Genomic DNA, 24,650 nt, shown 5'->3' with positions numbered 1-24,650 from the left:
TCATAAAACCGATTGTCACTAATGAAATGAAATCGGAGAACGCCTGTTGAAGTGTGGCGTGCATCCCTCAAAAACAAACGCTTCAGTGACACGTAAATGCAAATTAGGACGTCATCCACACCCTAATTAGCCTACCACGTGTGTAGCCTATATTAGCTGGCATTTTATAATGGCGACATCTCTCGCATTGCCGTTCCTCGTGGATAAGTAGCTGCAGGGCCCGTCGACTGAACTCGCTGTCTCCGGCTCCAAACATGGCCAAGACCGGGTTCTGCGATTCTAAGCCTCTGCTGGACTTACCCAAGAAGGTGAGGAGCTCGAATGAGGCGTTAAGCGTGTCCAGAGAACAAACATTTTAATACGCACAGGCATAGGCGATTTTACCCTCTAAGAGTAGGGGGGGCAACATTTTGACGTGAGAAAAAAAAACAGTTATGCCGTCTCGTCCCATCTATTTACAAAGAATACCAGTTGTGAACAGTATGCTAATAAGAAATCCGTATGACAATTCAATATGTACAACGCATCAAACTTCATCTAGACACCACGAGCATGTCAATATGACTTTATGACCGAGCACTAGGCCATACCCAACATCACAACATCAAACTGCAACTGCCTGCTGGTGCTAGCTTCCTCACCGATGGTGATGTTGCTAGTGCTAGTGCTAGCTCCGATAGTAAATTGTTTTTATAGCTCTTTTTGCCATTGTGAGCAGGTTGGCTAGTTGTAGCTTGTTGAGCACTGAGCAGTACAGTCAGATCTCATTTTTTTCGACGGACGAGTTGTGCCATTAGTGGATTATGAATATATATATATTTTTAAAGGTAGCCTAGTTTAAGTAATAAATTCACTTTTAAAATGAATGATGATCTAACACAAACTAGTACAAACCACAAGTATGAATTTAATAATTGTGTTAATTAGTAAAAAAAAAAAAGCTAGCTTAGCTTTTTTTTCTTTTCTTTTTTTACAGTGCAACCCTAGTAGCCTACATCAGACGTGATGATTATGATGGGCATGGAAAAACAATCAAACTATATTTACTTATTTACAAATTTGTTTTTTTTGTTGCTGTATAACATTAGCTTTTTTTTCTTTTAAACAACGTAGGTCTGTAAACCTAAAGAATAACGGAAAAATAATATAGTCTACAGGGCTTAATTAAAACTTAACCTAACGTCGCAGTATAGGTAAACTAGCCGTTTCTGACAATACGATTGGTTGTTGCGGGAGGGATCCCAGCGCGTGTGGTGTGTGTGTGGGCGAGCGAGGGAGAGAGGACGTGATGGCAGTTAAAAAGGTTTTCTCTCGTCGTGACTCGTGAGCTGAGCTCGCTTCATTGTCAACACAATAATTCCCCAAATGACCAGAAAAAGTAGCTAGATTTGTCGCTAGTCGCTTTTCATTAAATAAGTCGGCAGGGGGGTCTGGAAAGTCGCTAAATCTAACGACAAAGTCGCTAAGTTGGCATCACTGGATGCATCCTATAGGCTACAACTCGCTTCAGAGATGGCTTGCAGAAAATGTAGGCTGCAGTCAGTAGATGGATCCCACGTCTTCTTACTTAGGGAGATGACCATTTGCCTCAACATTCTGTATAGGTTACTTTGCCTTGTCCCTCTAGCCTTGCCTTGTCCCTCTGTTTTTTTTGCTTCCCTCTGGAATATGTAGAGAGTGGGTCGTATGCCCACCTCCCTTGTTCTCTGTAAAGCGCATTGTGTTGCCTCTGGGTATGAAATGCGCTATACAAATAAAGCTTTGATTGATTGATTGATAGCACTATCAAATGCATTCATTTTCTCAAGTGCTTACAGGACAGGAGTCAGGACTTGACCCCCCTATAGATCATTACCTGCACTATCCTCCTCATGTCCAAAGAACATTAATTGAAGTTGAATTTGATTGGAGCCATGTGGCTAAATTATGACTACTGGATGAGCTGACTGTTTGGGAAGATGCTTACTATTTTATTTTCAGGTGGAAGAGAGGCGTGCCCCCCTAAGAACTTGGGCCAACGCCTGCCCGCCAAAAGAGCGCTGGCAACCCTTGGAGGGAGCGGAGCCCAGGGGGGGCCACTGCAAGAGTGAGCCACAACACAGATGGGTACCTAGCCATCCTGCTTCAGCCTGGATTTCTCCCTGCTCCGTTTGCCCTTTCTACTTCTTCCCATTCAAGCTATGATGGCACACATAGTAAATTTATCATAAATACACGTATTTTTATACTGCAATTTTCCATTGTGTGTGCGTGTGTGCTGGTGCAGGCACGGAGGCTACCTGTGTCAACGGATGATGGCATAATCTCCGGCTTCCGTGAGGAGGATGGCCCCACTCGCTCAGGTTATACCTCATCCCCTCTCCACTGTGTAGCAGATCTTTTGCAATGAGCCCACATGTCCTCCCTACTATCACAATGAATGGGTGACATTTCTCATGTCCATTGAATTTATAGTCGGTCAAAATGTGGTCTACTGTTCCTGCTATGATCAGTGGCTATAGAATGCCCCATTACATAGCAATGTTAAATAATCAAGGCCCTGTCCTGTGTGTCAGACGGGTATACAGAAGAGGCTGTGCTGCTCTTCCTGCACGGCCTCCAGGCCCACCACAGCCTGCAGATTCTAATGCCCGGCCTGCTGCGTCACGAGATGGAGCAGGCCATGGTGAAGCTGGGCCTCATATACGACAAGACCTACGCCTGGGACATCTTCTCCCACATGACGGTGACCCTCGCCAAGCGTGCACTGACAGCCCATCGCTAAAGCTGTTCCTCTGTCCTGTGCAGTCGAAAGTCATAGCATGGTTTTTGTTATTTGAAAGACAGTTATTAAGGCATCAGCAACTTGTCACTTTCTGATCAGGTTTTGATTGTTCAAATCATTCCAGAATTAGTGTTTTACACTAGGGATTTGTTATGGTGCCATTGCTTGACTTCCTGTTCTACGTAATGGTTTGTATTCTTTGTCGACTCTGTACTATCCTTCCCCAGCAAAATCAGTTGCGCTATACCTTCCCCAATGCAGACCTGCCACGGCCTTTCACAGACACCACCCGTTCCATCCTGGTTGACTGGCTCATTCAGGTCCATGTGAGTACTCTACTCACTTTCTCGAGGGAGGAGAGGGAATCATTGGGGTTATAGGGCACAGATGTAGAGTGGAAAACATGATCCATCATAGTAGGTTAACGCTAATACTGGATGGCTTTCAATTCAACTAAGTATGGTTTTCAAAACAGAAAGGAAGATCCTAGAGGAAACTACTTATGAGGGCAATTGGTATGCAGATGACTGCTACTCCAATTTTGAGCTACATGGGTTAGGTTGTTTTCATGCTTTTTCTCTCTTCCAGGAGGTCTTCCATTTCTCAGAGGAGACGCTCTACCTGTCCATCCACCTCCTCAACCGTGCTCTCCGCCAGATCAAAGTGTCTACTGCCAACCTGCAGCTCCTGGGCCTGGTTTGCCTCTTCCTGGCAGCCAAGAAGGAAGAGTGTCTTCTCCCTGAGGTACTCTGACCTCCATTTTGTGTTGATAAGATGAGCTTTAAAAATCCCTGAATGGGGGCAAGGTAAACGGCCCGATCATCATAACTGAAGACTGCTGGCACTAATTTGTGAAATGACTTATCTGAAGGTATTTCAGCAGATTGGGATTTTCAGGCTGGTTCTCCTCTTAACATTTTTATTAATTGGTATTTAGGAGTATTCAGCAAATGTCTTACTGTCTGGTCCTCTAGCTGTGTGCTGTCCTCTACTTCTCTTCCTCCAGGTGTCTGAGCTGTGTTTCCTCATGGACAATAGCTACACCAAGCGGCAGCTGCTCCGTATGGAGCGCCGGGTCCTCTGTGAGCTCAAGTTCGACTTGTCACACAGCCCGCCCCTGCACTTCCTCCTCATCTCTGCCTCTGTCGCCCACTGTAGTGCCAAAGTGAGTCAAAGCTCATCTTACCTCCTAACAACACCTACAGAACCCACCCCCCCCCCCCCCCCGCCCTCCCAATAAAGCACTTGGTGATTTTGCACTTCAGCATACACAGCTCTCTCTACTGCTATTGCCCCAGGTGGTGTGGATGGCTCGTTACCTGCTAGAGCTCTCACTGCTGGAGGGCCAGTGTGTGGTGTTCCTACCAGGCCACCTGGCAAGTGCTGCACTCTGTCTGGCCCGCATGGTTCTGCAGGAACCCCCCACCCCAGAAGGCGAGACTGCCTGGTGCATTGCCTCCAGTGTTAACATAGGAAGGTGTGTAAAGTGCTTTAGTCATGAAATTCTGATAAACGGCAAATAGTCATGAAATAACACGTGACTCAATCTGCAGTTGATCGGTCATTGTCTGAAAATGTTGGGTAGCTTTGGCGATTTTTACTTGACAGGTCGTTGCAGATCACGTTTTAAAATGTGCAGGACGGCTGAGCATAGCGGACCCGTGCTTTGACAATGATTATGAAAATATGCACTTCACTTTCACCCTTCATGATTTTGTGTTCTCCTTCATGATTGTGTTCTCCCTTTTGATGTTGTTTCAGTGAGATGGAATTGGCTTTACTTTCTCCCATCTTATTTTGACCCTCATGTTCCCCTCAGTGAGACCGCCCTTCTGAATTTAATGCACATCTTGGCGGGGGCTGCAGCCTGTGCGCACAGCAGAGAGACCCGAGCCACATTCATCAAGTTCTCCACCGCAGAGACCATGCATGTCAGTAGCCACCTAACCCTGCAGAGCGCCCCCTGTCTGCTGGGACTGCCCCCTGCGCACACCTGACAGCCTGATGCTCCACAGGGGTGACTGTACAGGAGGAGGGGGATAGTGGGCTTATGAGGGGCTAGTGCTGAGGGAAGAGACTTCAGTATTGAGAGAGGCACAGTGATTCATATAAACAAGGCTGTCGATGAATGAACTGCAGCCTGAGCCGTTACCATAGGATCTATGTATGCATGGACCCTGATGTACAGAGGTGAGGTGTGAAGTGGATGGAGTGTCTGGTGCTGATCTCCAGTGTTTGGTTCTACATAAATGGCAACCTGTTCTGTACTGGTTGGTGTAACACTATATTTTTATGCTCTTATCATGCTATGGATTTTTTGTATGTATAGAAGAAAGGTTGTTTTACTGTCTAGTCATTTAGTGGGGAGAGAATGTTGCATCTTTCTGTAAATGATTTTAATGTGAAAATAAAATACTAATGTATGTTGCTTAACATTTTCTGGATGGTTGTTAACTTCCACCAAACACTATGACTGAATGGGTGTACTGTAGGTTACTCAAACCTATTTGCTAAAACCACGCCCCTAGTCGTTCCGCTCTTATGCGCTCACCCGTTCATTGTCGGAAGGGCGCCGACAACGTTTTTAGTGATGATACTTTTGTTGCGTTTTGTAGGCGTGTGTTTATAGTTTAGATGTGTTGCCAACTAATGTTTCTTATGGTTCTGGCTTTCTGGTTTATACGTGTAGAATGTGTAGCCTACATATCAGCAGCCTGAGCCTATGTCTTCTACTACCACCGTCCCACGACTAGTGTAACAGGCTATCCGTTGCTCCCCTCTGGTGGTCAGATATAAGTAATTCCTTTATCGCTACATCCCCCTTTCTATTTAAGATGTACAGAACTAAATTAAAACTATAGCCTATGTATCTTGCGTGTGGATCTTTTCAGCACAGGTGATGAGTGCGTCTGCTCAGCTGGTGGTTCAGCGGAGGGGGTGCAGGATGGATCTTCCTCATCTGTCTGCTCTTGCAGTGTCTCTTGTTCTCAGAAAACTCCTTTGATTTTTTTTTTTTGATTTCTCCAGGATGTGACCATCCTCTGCTCTGATGGTGTAGGATCTCAGACTTACTTCCTCCAGAACAGTGGCTTTCTTACTCCAATTGTTGGAATTTTCGAGTCTCACTGTGTCATGGCTTGCCAGTGGCACTAGGCTTCTCGATGACTTGTCATACTGTACTGTAGTTTACGTTTTGTCTCTTCCACAGATGCTTTTGTTTCACCTCTTTGTATTTCTTTTGGTCTTTCTTTTGGTCTTCCTTTTTTCTGCTTTACCGTTCGACTGGGCATACAGAAGGCTTGAAGTCACGTCGAAAGTCAGTCTTCTACGAAGGTCTGAAACTGCAGCTATAGCATGTCACTGTAGACGATCTGGGGGGTTCTTGCAAAGATGGCCTTCATGTGTCTCTACATAAGTACATGTTCATAAGCAGCAATATCTCTGAGTTGTTTGACAGATAGTCAATCTCCAGCAGGTAATTATTTCGTCCCAGGTGGAAGAGGTCCCAACTTTCTGCCATGGCTCGTCTGGTAAGTCTGTGATTGCCATGAGCTCTTTTGGCTGTTTTGAGTGCTACTTCACACAGGTCTCACAGCTTGAGACCATCCTGTCGATGTCTGCATTGATTCCTGGCCAATAAACCACTGATTTTTCCATACCGAGGTGCCCCTCGTGCAACCTTTTCAGCATCTCGGGTCTCAGTGACTGAGGAACAACAATCCTCCCTCCTAAGCACGTATTGTATTGTATTGCACTGTACTTTAGATTGCTATTCTTGCACTTTGCCTTTAGCACTAGATTATGCTCTTAGTCACTTGTTTTAGAAAGAAGATGCACTTGTGAGTTCTGGTAAGTAGTAGTACATCATGCTGTAATGTATACTAGGTGCGCTGGCTTACAGCCACGCACAAAAACACTCCCAAAACATGTTTGACGGTGGGGATGGTGTTCTTGGGGTCATAGTCAGCATTCCTCCTCCTCCAAACACGGCGAGCTGAGTTGACGCCAAAGAGCTTGATTTTTGTCTCATCTGACCACAACACTTTCACCCAGTCCTCTGAATCATTCAGATGTTCATTGGCAAACCTCAGACAGGTCTGTACATGTGCTTTCCTGAGCAGGGGGACCTTGCGGGCGCTGCAGGATTTCAATCCATTACAGCGTGGTGTGTTATCAATTGTTTTCTTGGTGACTGTGGTCCCAGCTGCCTTGAGATCATTGACAAGATCCTCCCATGTAGTTCTGGGCTGATTCCTCACCATTCTCATGATCATTGAAACTCAACGAGGCAAGATCTTGCGTGGAGCCCCAGACCGAGGGAGATTGACAGTTATTTGGTTTCTTCCATTTGCAAATAATCACACCAAGCTGCTTGGCGATGGTCTTGTAGCCCATTCCAGCCTTGTAGAGATCTACAATCTTGTCCCTGACATCCTTGGAGAGCTCTTTGGTGGACAGGTGTCTTTTATACAGGTAAAGAGCTGAGATTAGGAGCACTCTGTTAAAGGGAGAGGACTAATTTGTGTGCCTCGTGGACATAACCAGTCTGTGGGAGCCAGAAATCTTGCTGGTTGATAGGGGATCAAATACTTATTTTACTCGATCAAATGCAAATCAATTTACATAACTTTTTTGAAATGTGCTTTTCTGGATTTTTTTTGTTATTCTGTCGCTCACTCTTAAAATAAACCTATCATTAAAATTATAGACTGATCATTTCTTTGTCAGTGGGCAAACATACAAAATCAGCAGGAGATCAAATAATTATTTCCCTCACTGTAGATCAAGTCCATGGTGTAGAGGCAAAGCCCCCTCAATGCCCTTTTTGGAGTATGTGCATAAACACCACCTAATATTGCACTGTCTCTAATCTGTTTGCACTGTCTCTAATCTGTTTGACAGAATCCTATCTGCAGGCACAGGTTTGTAGACTAACACAAAATTCAGATGATGGCAGTGGGTATGAGTGAACATAGCCAACAGGTTTACACATTTTCTGAGATATTAGTGCTCCCACAAGGACCTGTGTATTTATTTGGACAATCATTGTCTCTTATAAATATAAAGTGCGCTCCCACGCATAATGACGATTGCCTTTCCACTCCATAATGTTCAGGACTCCGTGGTCTTCAATTTGCAATATTCACTTATTACACAGTGCAAACAATTTCTAGCTGTAAATGTCATGGACATTATATGCATGATAAAATAATTATTGTGAAATAAACACAGCTGGACAGAGGGACATAAATAGTATCAATGACTTTATGAAATACACTTGCCAAATTTACAAAATAATTTCGCTAAATACAGGTGCATCTCAGAAAATTTGAATATTGTGTAAAGCTCATTATTTTCCGTAATTTAATTCAAAAAGTGAAACTCATATATTATAGATTCATTACACATGTAGTGAAATATTTCAAGACTGATTGCCTCCATGCCACGCTCCATGTTGATGCAGTAATTTGTTCAAAAGAGACCCCAACCAAGTATTGAGTGTATAAATGAACATAGCCTACTTTACCACCATAAAGATTAAAACAAAAAAGGCTTGAAATATTTCACTTTGTGAAATGGATATAGAATACATGAAAGTTTCACTGTTTGAATTAAATTACGGAAATAATGGACTTTTTCACAATATTCAAATTTTCTGAGGTGCACCTGTAGGCTACATGTGAAATCCTGTACATGTGAAATGTACATGACATCACTAATAAGGACGATACCCAACAATTTGTCAGTGGCCAACTTTTGTGAACTCTCATAAGATTGTGGTTTCCAATACATCAACAAGATAAATGATTAGACATTTTTTGACATCAGTGTTTAGTTGAGCACATCCATTTCTGCTCCTGACATCATCTGCTGGAGCTCAGCCTTCCTCTTCCGGGTCAGTGGGAGGTCAGGGTCAGGCTGACACAGACCCCGGAAACGCTGTGGAGCGTGAGGGAGAAGAGGCTCTATCAGAAAGTCACAAAAGTCATATATTGCTTTATTGTGAATGTTCCCCCCAGCCTCCCCCATATGGCCCCTGCTCCTCCCCACCTCTGTGAGGGTTCCGGGGCCGGACACGAGACAGAGAAGAGCCCACCCAGGCACCAGCAGTATGGAGGATAGGGCCATCAGCCAGCCCATCATGTAACCCCAGGTTGGATACACATACCAGCGGTTGAAGGTCAGGGGCTGGTACTCTACTAAGGAGTAGATGAATGACACCTGGGAGACAGGAAGGTATATCGCACATATTAATCCAATGGAACTGTGGAGGTATTATTATTAAGTAATGCAATAGGGTTTTTGCTCCACATTGCTGCCACCTACTGGACTTGAATTATGTAGGCTATACATGAGTCCCTCCCCGACTTTGTGGGTGGGAAATGAAGCCCTATAAGTGAGCTTGGAATGGTGTGACTTAAGTGCTGATCATTTAATACTTTTCAAACGTAATTAGCACACATTATAATGTAATTGATATCTGCATTGATATAATGACAATATTTTCATTACTTTTCAAACAAAGCTTCTACAATTACTCACCAGTGAGACTAGTGGGGTGAGGTAGAGCCAGCAGAGCTTGAAGAAGGAGTTTGGTCTCACTCCTGTCATGTCCTCTATGATAACACACACCCTCTCGGCCCCTGGAGGGAGGGAGGGATGGAGGGATGATGGATGGATGGATGGATGGATCTTTGCGCAATGGTTTCAGTTTGACTAATATCCTGTTCAGAACCTGACGAAACTGACTAATTGGAGAAATATGACTGGAGTTTTGACCTCTAGACCCTAGACCTATCTAAAACAAGCAGTACATAACAACATAAGCAATACATAATTTATTCAGGATTGGCTGACCTCTCGGACTCACCAAATATCCATCCCAGAGCTAGGGACTCGAACACAGAGAGGAAAAGCAGGCATGTTCCGTTACAGGCGTAGTAGTCAAAGAGCTGGAACACGTACATACCACCCTGAGAACAAGAGAAAAGAGATTGTAATAATAGTACACAGATGACTGGGGGTTCAAAACTACAGTTGGTCACACATACACACACACAGTAGCAGTAACCTCCCCCCTCTCATGTCACACTTTCCGTGGTGACAATATGCTCTGCATAGCCTTTAGAAGTCCTAGATTGTTATCATCTTAATGTTTCACTTCACTGTCTATTCTCGGTAACACTTTCTGTGAAGTCCATGTCTATAACGCATTATAAACATACTTACAATGCGTCATAATCTGCTTATAACACAATATAATTATAGTTATTTGCACTCCTAAATATTCATAATGCTTCATAAAAAGAATCCTAACACATTATAAAGCATTTTATAATGACATAAGGTCAAGTGTCATGAAACTTCATAATTGCTTGTCACTCACTGTTATTTTTTCCTCAAGGATCATAATGTATTATAATTCTCATAGTTATAATACATTATAATCATTTAATAATGCATATAAATTATAAGTTACTCTAAGCGGTCATTTTATGCATTACGTAAAGTGAAAAAAAACATGATATTCACCCTCATTATAATGAATAGCCTACTAACCTACCTCTGATATTTTTTTCACTTTACTTAAAGGTGCTCAGTTAAATTTTTTTGGTCACTAGATGGGGCAGTAGTGCAGCGTATCAGATATAAACAAGTGGGCGTTTTCATTCCATACGGTGCGGTTCAGGGGGTGGGGCTCAGCGCCAGGCCGGCTTCACTCATAATAAAAAGAAATTCTGCATTTGCTCCACAGGCACTACACCGTTGGCTATATTTTCTGTACAGAGAGTCATGACTCCCCTGGACCTATTTATTGCATATATTGGATTTTTTTTTTACAAAAAGTGCAGTAAATTGAACAGAGCACCTTTAGAGCACACAATGACCACTTATATTGACTTATAACCAGCTTGTAATGTATATCTGTCTATACCACAGGGATTTGCCTTACTTTATTTAAAGCACACAATGACCACTTAAAGTAATTTACTGTATAATTACATCATCATTTATTAGACCAGTGATTATAATGCATTCTAAAATGATTATACTGTATTACAGCTATGAGAATTATAATGCACTATAATCCTTTAGGAAAATGCCTGTGAGTGACTAGCAATTATGAAGTATTATGACACTTGACCTTATACAAGTAATTATAAAATGCTTTATAATGTGTTGATTCTTTTTATAAAACATTATGAATATTTCCGAATGCTTGTAACTAAAATTATACAGTGCTATGAGCAGATTATAATGCATTATAAGTATGTTTATAATGTATTGTAGACATGGGCTTTATAGAAAGTGTTAGCAAATTCTCTCTCTCTCACACACACACACACACACACCTCTGTGACCATGATGAGCTGGCAGAGGAAGCAGGTGGAGCAGAAGAGGAGGAGGAGTATTTCTCTGCGCCTGGCTCTGCGCAGCACGGTGGGAAACAGGTCTGTGATCGAAGTCATCACCACCTCCATGCAAACAAACTGGGGAACATAGGGTACAGTACATGCATAGAGTCATAACTAAACTACCCTATGCCCACAGTATTGAGAACAATGTATGAAATGTTGTGATTTCCAGGTTCCCTTTGTTAAGAATAATAACATATCAAATGGTAAATGAACTGGACTTATATAGCGCTTTTATTCAAAGCGCTTTACAACGGCCTCTCATTCACCCATTCACACACCAATGGCGGCCAGCTGCCATGCAAGCCGCCAGCCTGATCATTGGGAGCAATCTGGGGTTCAGTTTCTTACATCCTGAGCCACAGCCGCCCTCCATATCACAATGATATGTATCATATCACAGTTTGGTAGTGTGTAGCATCTTACTCTTCCAGGGTGACTGTACCGTATGTGTGTGTGCAGTGTGTTGTATCATACCTGTGTATCCAGACCTAGAAGGATGATCATGATGAAGAAGCAGACTGCCCATAGCTGGGGCACGGGCATCATGGCTACAGCTTGGGGATAGGCTATAAAAGCCAGCCCAGGGCCTGAGAGTCAAATTAAAGGTGATATCAGCCACTGTATTTGATTAATCTTTACCTAAGTGGTGGTCTTTGTTAAACTATTGTGCAGTACCTGTTGGGTCCCGTGCCCATTCTGCACATGCCCTTGAGGTGCAAATATGAAAAAAATAATCATGCAAGTGTAATGGAGTACATGAAAATGCATTATCCCGATTGTTTGTTTGTTTTTTGTTTTGTTATAGCAGCTGGCAGTAGTTTCCATTTATATGCATTTCATCCATCAAAATAGTCCTGGTTAAAAAAAAAAGCCATTTTCATATTTCTACCTCAATTTTTACTTGATCATTATAAACCATGTGCGTGCATTCCAGGTAGCACAACATGATGTAGCCTACTGTAGCGAAATAACAGGAGTAGTGGCCAGATTCTACCCACTGTCCTACAGTGACTCCGCTCCAGGTCTTGTGTGTGTCGATCATTATAAAAACAAAAGCCATGAGCGCAACATGATTTAGCGAGATAACCGGACTAGTGCCCACATTCTACCCACTCTCCTATAGTGATGGTAGGCAGAGAAGTGAGTTCCATTCTAGTGGTGCTGCAGGTCTTTTGTGAGTCCTGCCCTAGCTCGGCTTGAGAACAGAGTTACAAACTGGGTCCTGGTGTCTATTGGCAGCAGGCTTTCTGGGAACGGGCCGAAATGAGCAGATTTTTTGCAGGGCCGCTGATCCAAACAACTTCACACACACTTGGGTCCTGAGCAATACACCTGCCTCATATCAACTTCATACAGTGGCCAGTTGTCGAGATAATCACGTCACAGACATGCATATGTGCAGGCAAGTAGATTTCCTGGAATAGTAAAGATGTTTAGTTTCATTAATTGAATAAACAGCTACTTTTTGGGTGCAATACCTGACTCGGCCACTTCCTTGATGGGGACGCCCTGTTGATGAGACATGAACCCCAGCACTGAGAAGACCGCAAAGCCAGCCACAATGCTAGTAGCACTGTTCAGCAAACACAGGCACAGGCAGTCTCTTGAAAACACAAACACAGTACACATACTCAGCCAAAAATAGATGCACAGGTGACTGACTTTCTGCACTCCACTCTCACAACAAACACTATGTATTCAAAATCTACCAAACAATGAACCAGTCAAAGTCTCATATCTATCATTTCTGATTCCTATTAAAAAAAAGGCACACAATGCTGACATACTTGTAGCAGTTGTTGTTGTAGGTGTTGTAGCTGCCCAGTACCATTAAGGATCCCACACCAATACTGTAGGAGAAGAAGATCTGGGACCCAGCCTCCATCCAAACCTGCACACACAGCACAGTGATGAGAGCCTGATACACTACCTCTCTGCAATGCCCACTGGATTCAACAATGAGAGACAGAAATAATTTGACATATTATGCATACAGCTTTTCTAATTTACATTTCACTTAGCTTATACTTGATGAGTTCTTGATCTTTTAGAGACTTCAATATTTTTACTGGTCACAGATTTCTTCTGACAGGCTGCTCTAATGTCGTATTTCTGGTGCTACTGTATCACGTGACCAGTTGTGTGTACCTGAGGGTCAGAGAGCCGTGAGGGCTCAGGGTAGAGGTAGAACATCACCCCCTGTAGAGCCCCAGGCAGAGTGAGACCTCGAACCAACAGGATCAACAGCATCACATAGGGGAAAGTTGCTGTGAAGTACACCACCTGGAGAGAGGCCGTTAGAATTGACACACACGCTGTGGTACCCGGAGAGAACACCCTGGTGGCTGCCCTGAAAGCAGTGAATGTCCAGACAAAACAGCCGGGTTAACAGCCCTTCCAAGGGTGTTTATTCACAAAAAGGTTAACAGAAACTGCCTCAACAGCTTTAAGGGGAAAACAATATCACTGGGGTTCCTTCCTGGACGCGGTATGGGTTAGCGGCACAGCCATCCGGGAGCCTCTAGGTCCTCTCTACCAAAAAGCCGACTCCAAGGTCCTGGGTCCTCTCTTTTGAAGGCTCCCCAGCTCGTTTGCTGATAAGCCGCATCTAGTGTCCCCGGCGACTGGGGATCTGACATAACGACCGTCAATTACCTGTCCTAGAGGTCTGAAGGGGCGGGGCTGAGCTCTCGGGGTGCCACAACGCACACGCACACACACACACACACACACATACACACAAATACACACCTTTCCTGTAGATTTAACTCCTTTCCAGATACAAAAGTAGCAGATGACCCACATAGTGATGAGACAGAGTAGGATCTCCCACCGGACACTGCCTATTTCCTCAATCCCCCCCGAGATGGCCAGCACGCGCTGCCTGGACAGGAAGAGAAATCACACTGAATATTGCTATAGGCAGGCCCACCACAGAATAAAAAAATATAGGCTATTGATAACTTGGTTATTACAATAAGCATTTGAGATGGCACATCAAAACTTGCATTTGGAAAATTTTGAGGTGTTTTCCCAAACTGGAAGAGTGAAGAATGTTCATGAACCTACTCCCAGAATTCGGTGGCAGCGGAGGTTGAGTTGGCCTGGTATGTCCAGTTGAACGACAGATTTCGCGAGAAGTCCACACAGTCATCTGATATGATAAAAGACAATGCATTGGTTCTTGCTTGCGATACAGTGAGTTCCATTTATAAATTAATATGTAGCCAGTTGATCATAATATAGAACATGTAGCATGCATTGTCTAAATGTAAAGTGCACCTGCATAGTGGAGCAGAGTCTAAGTAACCAAAATCATACAATTAACTAGAAATGGTGCTCAGAGAGCAGAGACCTGTTGGCTTTTGAGGGTTTTTTCTTCTGTTGCTCTGCGTTGTGTATTTTTTTTGTAAGCCTTAAAGGAGTAGTAAAGAGAAAATGCATGTTTAGCCCTGTTTTAAGGTTACTTATGATCATATACAATGGTTCAGATCAAAACGTTGACAAAGCTAGCATTCTCGAGAAAGTTGATAATTGCTCTACCACCGTTTTGGTCATACAATGGATGTGGATGGGCATCTTGAAAAATCATTCAAAAACATGTTAAACTCTTTACGAGAACGATTTCAAAGACAAGAAACTCATCTAGGTGTTAGTTGGCGTTCTGACATATAATTCGCCATAAAGTAAGATTCTAGTTCATCTGGAAAGGCTTTTTTAAATATTTAGCATAGAACTATTTAGTCGCAGAACATACGTGTGTAAACTTCGGCAAACTAGGTAGCCTAGCAACATAAACAATAACAATAGCTACCGTAAGTAGTTCCACTTCCTGAATCCCCTCTGCGGATTGATCTACACATTTACAACGGTCGCTTCAATACAAGTCAATGGAATTCATAAAATGATCAATAAAACCCTACAGGATTCATACTTTGCGGCAAATTTGATGTCAGAACACCAACGGACACCAATTACACCCTCGGTGAGCTTCTTGTCTTTGAAATTGAGAGTTTAACATGTTTTTGAATGATTTTTCAAGATGCCCATCCACATCCATTGTATGACCAAAACGGTGGTAGAGCAATTATCAACTTTCTCGAAAATGCTAGCTTTGTCAACGTTTTGATCTGAACCATTGTATATGATCATAAGTAACCTTAAAACAGGGCTAAACATGCATTTTCCCTTTACTACTCCTTTAATAAAAGTTGCAGCACCATCTAATTATGAACCACGATGTTAATAGCCTTCTTGTTGTGATAGTCATTGATGAAATCACCCAACACGGGATTGGACGTGGCGACAGATGATAGATTTATTGTACAAAGATATAATTACATGGAACACTCGGATGTTTCCATAGTCTCTCTCTCTCCCTTCTTCTCTGCTGGCTGCGGTGCGAAGTCAAGGCCTTAGACTTCCCTCCCCGCATGGTGTTATCAGCGTGTCTGACTGCTGGGAGCAGCAAATTTGTCCGGCTGAGTCGCCTACCGTTTCCAAATCGAAGTCTCAAGGTTTGGTTGAGACGTTAAATAGTGCTCTCTCGGGCCACCCCACACGCCTAGGCCTGCCCGTTTAGGGCCTAGTGAAGCTAGATTGGTGGAGGAGTGACCATACAGATGTGTCACCTGTCACCCTAACATGATGTCTTAATCACCATTGGTTGTCAGTCTATGTTGTGTCTGGTTATAGTGTCCCATAGAGATGTGTCATTAATATCCCAGAGGAGAGGCCCCCCCTGTGGCCTAAGTGTGACCTCTTGACACCCACTACCCCGAACGGCCACAGCAGCAGCAGCAGCATCAGCTGTCTCCCTCACTCTATCGACTACACAGTGTCCACGTGAAAACAAACAAACACATGAAATCAAATACATAGCAGTAATACAGATGTTAGAGACATTTCTCCCGAGATTCTTCAGACCCTGAATGCAGTTCGTGGCCCCGTGCACACCAAAATTGAATGGGTTCTAAATTTGCCCATGCTACAGTACATGCCTCCACTGAGTTTCATGAAAAGCAGTCTTGTAGTTTTTGTGTAATCCTAGTCCAAAAAATGAGGTGAATGGCCATCCAGGCCGTGTTCAGAGGGCTCGTGATTCACTGGGGCGGAGGAAAAATGATTGGAGGTGAATGGGCGGCCCTCCCTCCGCACACCCCAGTCCAAACCCCGTGTCTCTAGCACCCCCACACAGCGAGCTCACTTCGTTCAAAAAATGAATGTAGATGAATAGCCGGCTGTGTTTGGGTGGTCCATGGACCCGACCCGTGCTTCGGATCTGCTCCAAAATTTGATGGATTCTACGTTGGACCATACTAGACCCTTCCACAGAGTCCAGTAGTTTTTGCGTAATCCTGCTAACAAAAACACACACACACGCATGCCACCGAAAACAACCTCTCGCCCTGGGCTGTCACTGGGGCGGAGATAAAGATGATATTCCCTTATTCTCTAACAGTTATCACGATCACAAACAATGTATCAAGCTGTGGAATATTAGATCAATTGAGTTTTAAATGGTGAACAGGTACCCCGTTTGCCAGTGTTCCAGTGAGTTTAAATTGTGAGCTGCTTCCACATTTATATATACAGTACCAAGATGGGGCGCCACAGAAGGCAACCATTGCGTTTTGGTGCACCCTGTTTTGAAAAATATAGACTTGTCCTCATCTTCTGTTTTGTAGTTTATGGAGACATTTCTCTCACTGCTCTTGTACTGGCCATAGCTGCTCCTCTCTTCCCAGCGACCTGCATCTGATCCTATAATGCCGTCCTCACCACCAGGATGCGTTGGCTGCCTCCACATGAGACAGAAAATCGCCAAGCTGGAAGGTAGAATAGCCATCCTCCATCAAATCAAAGTGGATAAACAACTCATCGTTCTATTTTGTGGAGCTCCGCCCCACAGGGCAAGCTCCTATTGGTTTGGGAAACCTAGCCAGCTACAATTAACTGAAGAATACAAACCCATACTGTACACACACCTGTCTCCAACCATGTCCGGTGCACCACTGTATAAGCAGGCTGCGCCTGCACAACTGCTCCCCAAAACTTTCAGCTCGCAATAAGACTGAGAAGTAAGCAGCGACTCACCGTGGAGCCGGCGACGTCCCTCGGGAATCCGCTACCTAGTCTACCTGAGAGATTCTGCGGTTGCGGCACCCTCAACAGACATCCACTCTGCTTCCTCAGCATGGAGCTGCAGCACGCCACGGCGGGTCTGGTGTCGTCTCCTGACTGCCAGGCCTGCACTCTTCTTGAGCCTATGGAGAGGCTCCTCCAAGCTTACTTCTTCGAGTGTCTGCCACCACAGCTGCCGTGGAACGAAGATCCTGTACCTGCAGAGGGCAGCTCAGTTGGGGGTGATGACATTGGCATGCTCCTCCAACAGCCGGCGCCAATGCTGTCCCTCCCACCGTCTGATGAAGAAGACGATGGCTTTGAGGCAGACAAAGATTCAGCCTCAGAAGCCCCAGCTGCGAGTGGTTCTTCCTCCAGTAGGCCCGGGCATGGGTCCTATGACCGCAACCTTCCCAAGCTGCTGGAGAGAGCCCTGCATCATCATGTTCCCTCCCTGGAGGCTGTAGCTGTGACCGGGCTGCCTCTCTGGAGCTCTGTCTGCTATGGGATGTCCTCCAAGCCTGCACCTTGTCTCCTCCCGGCGATGCCTGACCTGGAGACACTCGTGGAGGCAGAATGGGCCCAGCCTGCTACACTGAGAGCTCTGCTACGTCCCTTTGCGAGAGCTATGAGAGCTGCTTGCTGGAGTGACGTGATGAAGGCTGGCTCTCTGCCACTGGAACCTGACATCGCCGCCATCGTGGTGCCCAGCTCCTCCACCTGGGGTTCAGGCAGAAAACCGCTTATGTCCAACCCCAAGGACAAGACCATTCTGTCCTTGGCGGATAAGAGATACACGCTGGTGGCGCAGGCTGTTGCTGCCACCTCGTCCATTGCCATGCTAGCCATCTACATCAGCCAGCTGGCTAAGGATCAGGCCCCTTCTTTCTTGCAAGCGGAGCGGAGATGGCTGAAGCCACAGGGGCTGTCGCCCAGCTTGTGAGAATCTCCGCCTCCTGCCTGGGGGGAGTGATGGCCTCTTCTGTCATCGAGCAGTGTCATCTGTGGCTATCTTTGACCGGTCTACGAGAGGAGAACAAAGGCTTTCTCCTCAATTCACCAGTGAGCAAAGCGGGGTTGTTTGGTTCGGCTGTGTCTAACATCTTGGAGCAATGGCGCAGCCAGGAGCAAGACCAGCTCCTCCTCGCTCATCACCTGGCCACTCCGGGGAGACACGGTGTGCTGGCATGTCTTTATGCCTTGGCGGCTGCTGTCAAGACCATGAGCAGGCAACGACAGCGGAACAAGCAGAAACAACCTGCTGTGGGGTGTTGAGTGCAGCGGGTAAGGGCCAGTGCTTGGGTTGGGCCTACGTTTGGTATGGTCTCACCTTGGAGCACTGGCTTGTGTCCTGGCTGGCCAGTTTTGTTAACGGGTCCAGAAAGAGTGCTACTGCTTATGCCAATAGGAGGTTGCCCTGTGGGGCGGAGCTCCACGAAGTAGAACATCTGTTACGTATTGTAACTCTAGTTCTATGAGTGGAGCGACAAAGCGATAGAACAAAGGTTACCTACTGTATTGTTTATTATACAGTGGTGCACCAGACCTGGTTGGACACAGGTGCGTGTATTTTTCTTCAGTTAATTGTAGCTGGCTAGGTTTCACAAGCCAATAGAAGCTTGCCTTGTTGGGCTTCGCTCCACTAGAGTTACAATACGTAACCGTCGATTCGTGGATCACCTTGGATGCTGTTCGAGATGCACCTGCTGGAGAACTGGACAATACTGTCCCTCACCAGGATACTAACCTGGCCCTGGCTGAAGACCCCTGGCCCCATCTGGGTGCTATACCCAAAATGCCAGTCAGCTCCATGTCACACCAAGCTGAGCCCTGGCAGAAAATTGTCAGGAGAAAGCACAGCGGGAGGTGTGTCCTCTTTTGTTCATAAGACACACCCCTTTCTGTTGCAAAATAGATATAGCATTTCAAGTGAACAGCCCCCTGACCACAATCACTGTAGTGGTCTGTGGAATGTAGGAGCTGGGAGAAACTCTCCCTCCGGGCACACCCTCCTTACGACCCGGCAACATACAGTTCACCCCTCACCCTTTCCACACCTCTCACCCGTCCCAGGATTAACTCCACAGGAATGTACTATGCACCCCCGCATCTAAGAATGCACAGATCCACTCATAGACCAAAGGGGATATCCATAAACAATGTGATATCTGTGCATATAAACTTATTGTAGTTAAGTTGTATCTGTTATGGTTCGGGCCGGGTCCGCCCCGGCTCACCCCCTGCTCCCAGTCTGGACCCTCATCCCTGCCCCGGACCCCTGGTTCGCTCCGGACCCCTGGTCCACTCTGCTCGCTCACGGTCCAGACCCTCGCCCCTGCCCCGGACCCCTGGTTCGTTCTGCTCGCCTCCTGCTCCCGGTCCAGACCCTCACCCCTGCCCCGGACCCCTGGTTCGTTCTGCTTGCCTTCTGCTCCCGGTCCAGACCCTCGCCCCTGCCACCGGACCCCTGGTTCGCCCTGCTCACCCCCTGCTCCCGGTCCAGACCCTTGCTCCTGCCCCAGACCCCTGGTTCGCCCTGCTCATCCTCTGTTCCCGGCCTGGATTCCTCACCCTGAGCTCCTGTGCCCCCTGGACCTTCCTGGACCCTGAGCACCTCCCCTCCCAGTGACTGCCCCTGCACTACCCCTAGAGACTTTTGTACTCATTGGTCACATTGCCACCTGTTTTGTTCTGTCTCCATGTGTTTGGTCTTATGTTCGTTGTCTTGTCTTCTATGTTCGTTTGCGTCCTCCCTGCCCCTGCTCTAGACACCTGTCCCCTCACTAGTCCCACATCACTCCAGTCCCTCCACTCCTGGCCCTCTAGCTCCCCACTCTAGGTTCTGCCCTGTCCAATTCCCTGTCCCAGCCTCGTTCCCTGTTCCCTTCCCTTGTGTCCTTGTTCCTCTGTCCTTGTGTTGGTGTCTTGTTGGAATCCCTCCATGTCCTTGTCTGGGTGATTGTGTGCACCTGTGTCTTGTTGCACACCTGTACGTTGTTCCTTGATTGTTCTCCCAGAGTATATATGCCCTCCTGTTTCCTTAGTTGTCTGTCAGTTCATTGTTAATGTTAGTGTTTCCTCCCGGTGCTCCCCTGTTTGTTTTTGGACATTAAAACCTATATTTTGAACCTGTGCTGCCTGCCTGCTGTCTGCTATTGGGTCCTACCTCCACCAGCCTCAAATCCTAACAGTATCCACTGTTTCAGAGTGTCCTCCCCTAGAGTCTACATTATTTTTAAAAAATCCAGAGATGGACTTAGGGCGATACACTTAAATGAAAGTCTGGTCCCTAAAATGGACGTTGTTAAGAGTTTAATCGCATAGGCAAATCCTAATATTTTTGTCATTTACTGTACAGTAGATAGAAAAGACAAAGGTGTGTGTGTGGTGTGGCCATCTATGTTAAATCCCGTTTTTCAGTAGCTGTACTTTCCTCAACCTCTGTTCCTAAAGAGTTGCCTGGTGCTTTCGGTAAACCTGGGGACAAATGGTCAGGTGACTGTGATACGGCCCTATAGACCCCTTCAGCCCTTCCCTGTGCTATTGACAACTTAATTGTGTTCCTATTGCCTTGTATTTTGTATGTATTGCATTTTGTATGTCGCTCTTTCTTCCTTTTTATGTGTTATTTGTATTGTAAAGCGCTTTGTGCATTCGTGCTGTGAAAGCGCTATATAAATAAAACTTACTTACTTACTTACTATACAGCTACGGAACTGTTGATTCATGTGTGATTTTAATCTGGATTGGGGAAAACCAATCTCGGATAGTTTCAAGGATTTGTGCAATAACTTAAATTTGACCCATCTCATAACTAAACCAACATGTCCTAATGTGAAATGTAACTGAAAATCCACCCTGATTGACATTTTTCCTTCCAATACACCTCAGAAATATTCCTCAACTGGAGTCCTCCCTCAATACTTTAGTGATCACTGTCCTATTGTCTGCATTAGGAATGTTAAATTACCTAGAGCAAAGCCGCATATCCTTTCTAAATGGAATTTTAAGAATTTAGACTCTCAGGGCTTCCTGATTGGTTTAAATAGGAAAGATTTGGACAGTGTGCCCCTCTTTTTTGATCCTGATCTGGATGATTCTGATTTTGGAAAACAAAGGCAATGAAGAATAACCCTGCCCCAGCACTTCCACAGCAGCTACTGTCTGAGTCTGGTCCCCTAATTGACAAGGGGTGCATTTGTAATGCCTTTAATTATCATTTTATTAGTGCGGGTGATATTTTTGATAAACTAAATCAGGTAGATATCGCTAGCTTGTTGAAACATTGAGTGAGTCCTAACGCTGATTCTGATTTACCAGTGTTCCAGTGATTGGTGCAGCTGGCCCAGGGCAGCTGTGGGCTGAAGGAGAAGACCAGGTAGAACAGTGCCCAGGCCAGGATGATGATGTAACACATACAGCTGTACAGGAGAATCACCTGCCCCGCATAGCCGATACCTTGGGAAGAAGTGCATAATCATAAAAATATTTTCTACAGGTATGTATGTACAGTATGTATGTACTGTATGTGTGTATTTTGTTTGTTGAATGGCATGTTAAATCATGAATTTGTTGTTTGTACAAGTCATTTGAAATAAATATATGCCCTAATGAAAAATAACCAGCTTGATATATGGTTTCTCTCCAACATCATCCCAGTGCCTAAATCCAGAAATCTCTCAAAGCTGGACAACTACCGCGGCATCAGCCTGACCTGTATCATTGCAAAGATGTACAACCGCATGATACTTAGCAGGCTGCGGTGCGCCATCAACGCACACTTGAGAGAGAGAGAACCAGAATGGCTTTCAAGAGGGGAGGTCCACAGTAACTCAGATCTTGGCCCTAAGGAGGATCATCAAGGAGGTGAAGGAGAAAATGACAGTCTTAGTCTTCCTTTCTTCTAGATTTCAGTAGGGGAGGATTTTTTTATATTTATTTTGCCTTCATAATGGAGCAAAATTCCTGAGCGGTGCTGTTTTATGGATTTCAAAAGGGCATTTGACTCAATACACAGTGGCATCATGATGAAAATCCTTAGGGCCTATGATATTCCCTGCAATTTACTTCGGGCCATAGGGACAATGAATTCAAACACAAGGGCAAGGATTGTGATGCCGGAAGGCAACAACGAGGACTTTGACTTCATGGCGGCAGTGTTATAAGGAGACACCCTTGCACCCTTTCTCTTTATAATAGTCCTGGATACGCACTGAGGCAGGCAATTCCGGGAAGGTAGGAGGATCTCCTGGACAGATACTACACCAGAATGCTACGTGCAGCACTGGACATTAGTCATAACTCACATCAATATTGAAGATCTGTACAGAGAGAGGCCAAGGGTGAGTGGGAAGATAGCAGCAAGGAGAATGAGGCTGGCTTGGCATTGCTACAGACACTGTGAGCTTCCGGCCAGCAAGCTGGTGTTATGGGAGCCATCTCTATGGCGTGGACGCAAGTCACAAGGACTTCCTACCAAAACATTTGTGGACATATTTAAGATGGATGCGGAAGTAAAGACCACCGATGAGATCTCCAGGTGTATGGCAGACCGGGATAACTGGAGACAAAGATGGGAGGACCGTCTGTGGACGACCCAATGCCAAAGAGGGTTAGAAAGATTACATCATGATAGGAACATGGATCCAAACAAATAACTACCTAAACCATGCAACATTTCTTAACAGACATGACATGAGTCAGAAAGCTAATTTTCCCTTGCGTGTCACACACTACAAGAAGAGCATGCGTGAGAGCAAACAAGCCTAGGGCTCCTAAGTTTAGGAAAAAATACTAACCCATAACATAGTTTCAGAAGCACACTTTGTCGCTCTGTGGGAAAGTATCGCTCCCTACACAGGCAGTGCTATTGTACGCTTATAGATTAACCCCACTGACTTCACTTTTGATAATATCTCCTACATTCATCTCTGGGGTCACAGAAGCTATGCAGCTGTTTTTGTCAATGTTTTCCCACAATACATTGCTCAGTAAAACATGGAAGATAATCTGTTTAAGCAATTTAGTCAAGCATGTGGTTTGAGTTGAGCAAATAATTTAACTTCCCACAGTTGTCCATCTCAATTTTTAGAAAAAGGTCTAAGGAAACCTTTGTCCTGTAGCTCTCTCTGAAATAGGATACAATACAATGTCCCAACTCCTGTCGACATGGCTATACAGTATATCAGTAGGTGATAAGTGTTAAGGTACTCACCTTCTGCCAGCGGGCACAGTTTCTTCCAGCAGGTGATGCCCCCTTCTTGGGTGTACTGGCCGACTGCGGTCTCCAGCAGAAACAGGGGCAAGCCACAGGTCACCACAAACACCAGGTATGGCACCAGAAAGGCCCCTGCATACACAGGAGACTGATGCTAAGAACCAAGGGTTGAATATTCATTTCGGAGCATTAGTGAATTCCACTGAATGGAAGCTCAAATATAAATCTTTTTAACTTCTGTGTCCTACCAAATCATGTTCATCATGCTCATTGACCATGATCTTCTGCAATAGTGGATGTGTGGTGTCAACCAGTTCATAAGTAGGCCTACTTCAACAGAACTAAATCAAACTAAAGTTTAAATGGTATAATGTATCTTAATCATGGCGTGTAAAACCAAACCTGCACCACTCTATTCACTTTGATGGGCTCGAGTATACATACACTCAACAACTACATACACTACCAAAACTATCAACTGCAACTGGTTATATTAAGGTTAGGGTTAGTGTAATGTTAGTTAAATATGTATTGATAATTATTTGAGCCTCTACAGACTATTCCTAAGGGGTTCCTCAAAATAGTGTTACCCTTTATTCTCCAGGGACTCACCTCCACCATTCTTGTAGCAGAGGTATGGAAATCTCCAGACGTTGCCCAGGCCTACAACATTCCCTGCTACTGCAAGGAGAAACTCCACCTTACTGCCCCAGTGGCCCCTCTCCTCCAACTGAATGCCCACGGCTCCCTTCTTCTCTGCATATCCCTTTTTCATTGTCCCAAGCAAAGCTGTGTCTTTAACAGTCCTTTTTCCTCCCTCTATCAAGACCTTTTCACCCATACAATCTCTTGTGTTTGCCGGTCTGTCCACTGTAGGCTATTCCAGTTGGAATGGTGCTGTTCTTCCCAAAGTCAACACAGTCTGACTTAATTAGGAACACACACTCATTGACTCCATCCTGTTATCTATTTGTTCAACTCCATCCTGTTCAACTGCTTTTTGACACTACATCCTGTTCAACTGCTTTTTGACACTACCTCTGTTCCGGAACGTGTAATTTGTCAGCCCCAGGTACAAGCAGGTGTTTGAATGCCTAAAGGTGTTTGTTTTTGATTACTTCAAATT

At 45.0% G+C, this 24,650-nt stretch overlaps 2 protein-coding genes across 2 annotated transcripts; one reads left to right on the top strand and one right to left on the bottom strand.

The window, feature by feature from the left end:
• Nucleotides 1–254: 254 nt before the first annotated feature.
• Nucleotides 255–4,761, top strand: ccnp (cyclin P; the record flags this gene model as incomplete). The annotated part of the gene is made up of 9 exons (XM_084436149.1): nucleotides 255–308; nucleotides 1,981–2,106; nucleotides 2,267–2,342; nucleotides 2,556–2,725; nucleotides 2,992–3,090; nucleotides 3,353–3,508; nucleotides 3,771–3,929; nucleotides 4,063–4,241; nucleotides 4,584–4,761. The coding sequence occupies 9 exons, from the start codon at nucleotides 255–257 to the stop codon at nucleotides 4,759–4,761; spliced, it is 1,197 nt and encodes a 398-aa protein (XP_084292275.1).
• A 1,884-nt stretch (nucleotides 4,762–6,645) lies between these two features.
• On the bottom strand, nucleotides 6,646–24,248 carry LOC311307343 (sodium- and chloride-dependent GABA transporter 2-like; the record flags this gene model as incomplete). Its single annotated transcript, XM_084436138.1, has 16 exons — nucleotides 24,137–24,248; nucleotides 23,522–23,656; nucleotides 21,625–21,765; nucleotides 14,254–14,338; nucleotides 13,936–14,068; nucleotides 13,333–13,467; nucleotides 12,972–13,075; nucleotides 12,663–12,787; nucleotides 11,659–11,771; nucleotides 11,119–11,256; nucleotides 9,636–9,738; nucleotides 9,308–9,408; nucleotides 8,816–8,986; nucleotides 8,628–8,704; nucleotides 7,129–7,226; nucleotides 6,646–6,968 (listed from the first exon to the last, which is right to left on the bottom strand). Exons 3-16 carry the CDS (start codon nucleotides 21,722–21,724, stop codon nucleotides 6,646–6,648), a joined length of 1,806 nt encoding a protein of 601 aa, XP_084292264.1. The 5' UTR covers nucleotides 21,725–21,765; nucleotides 23,522–23,656; nucleotides 24,137–24,248.
• Between the last annotated feature and the right edge of the window lie 402 nt (nucleotides 24,249–24,650).

The sequence above is a fragment of the Borostomias antarcticus genome (genome assembly GCF_949987555.1).
Source record: "Borostomias antarcticus genome assembly, chromosome: 1".
NCBI lineage: Eukaryota > Metazoa > Chordata > Actinopteri > Stomiiformes > Stomiidae > Borostomias > Borostomias antarcticus.
The sequence above is the reverse complement of the archived record's forward strand: the minus strand, read 5'-3'. Positions and strand labels throughout refer to the sequence as shown.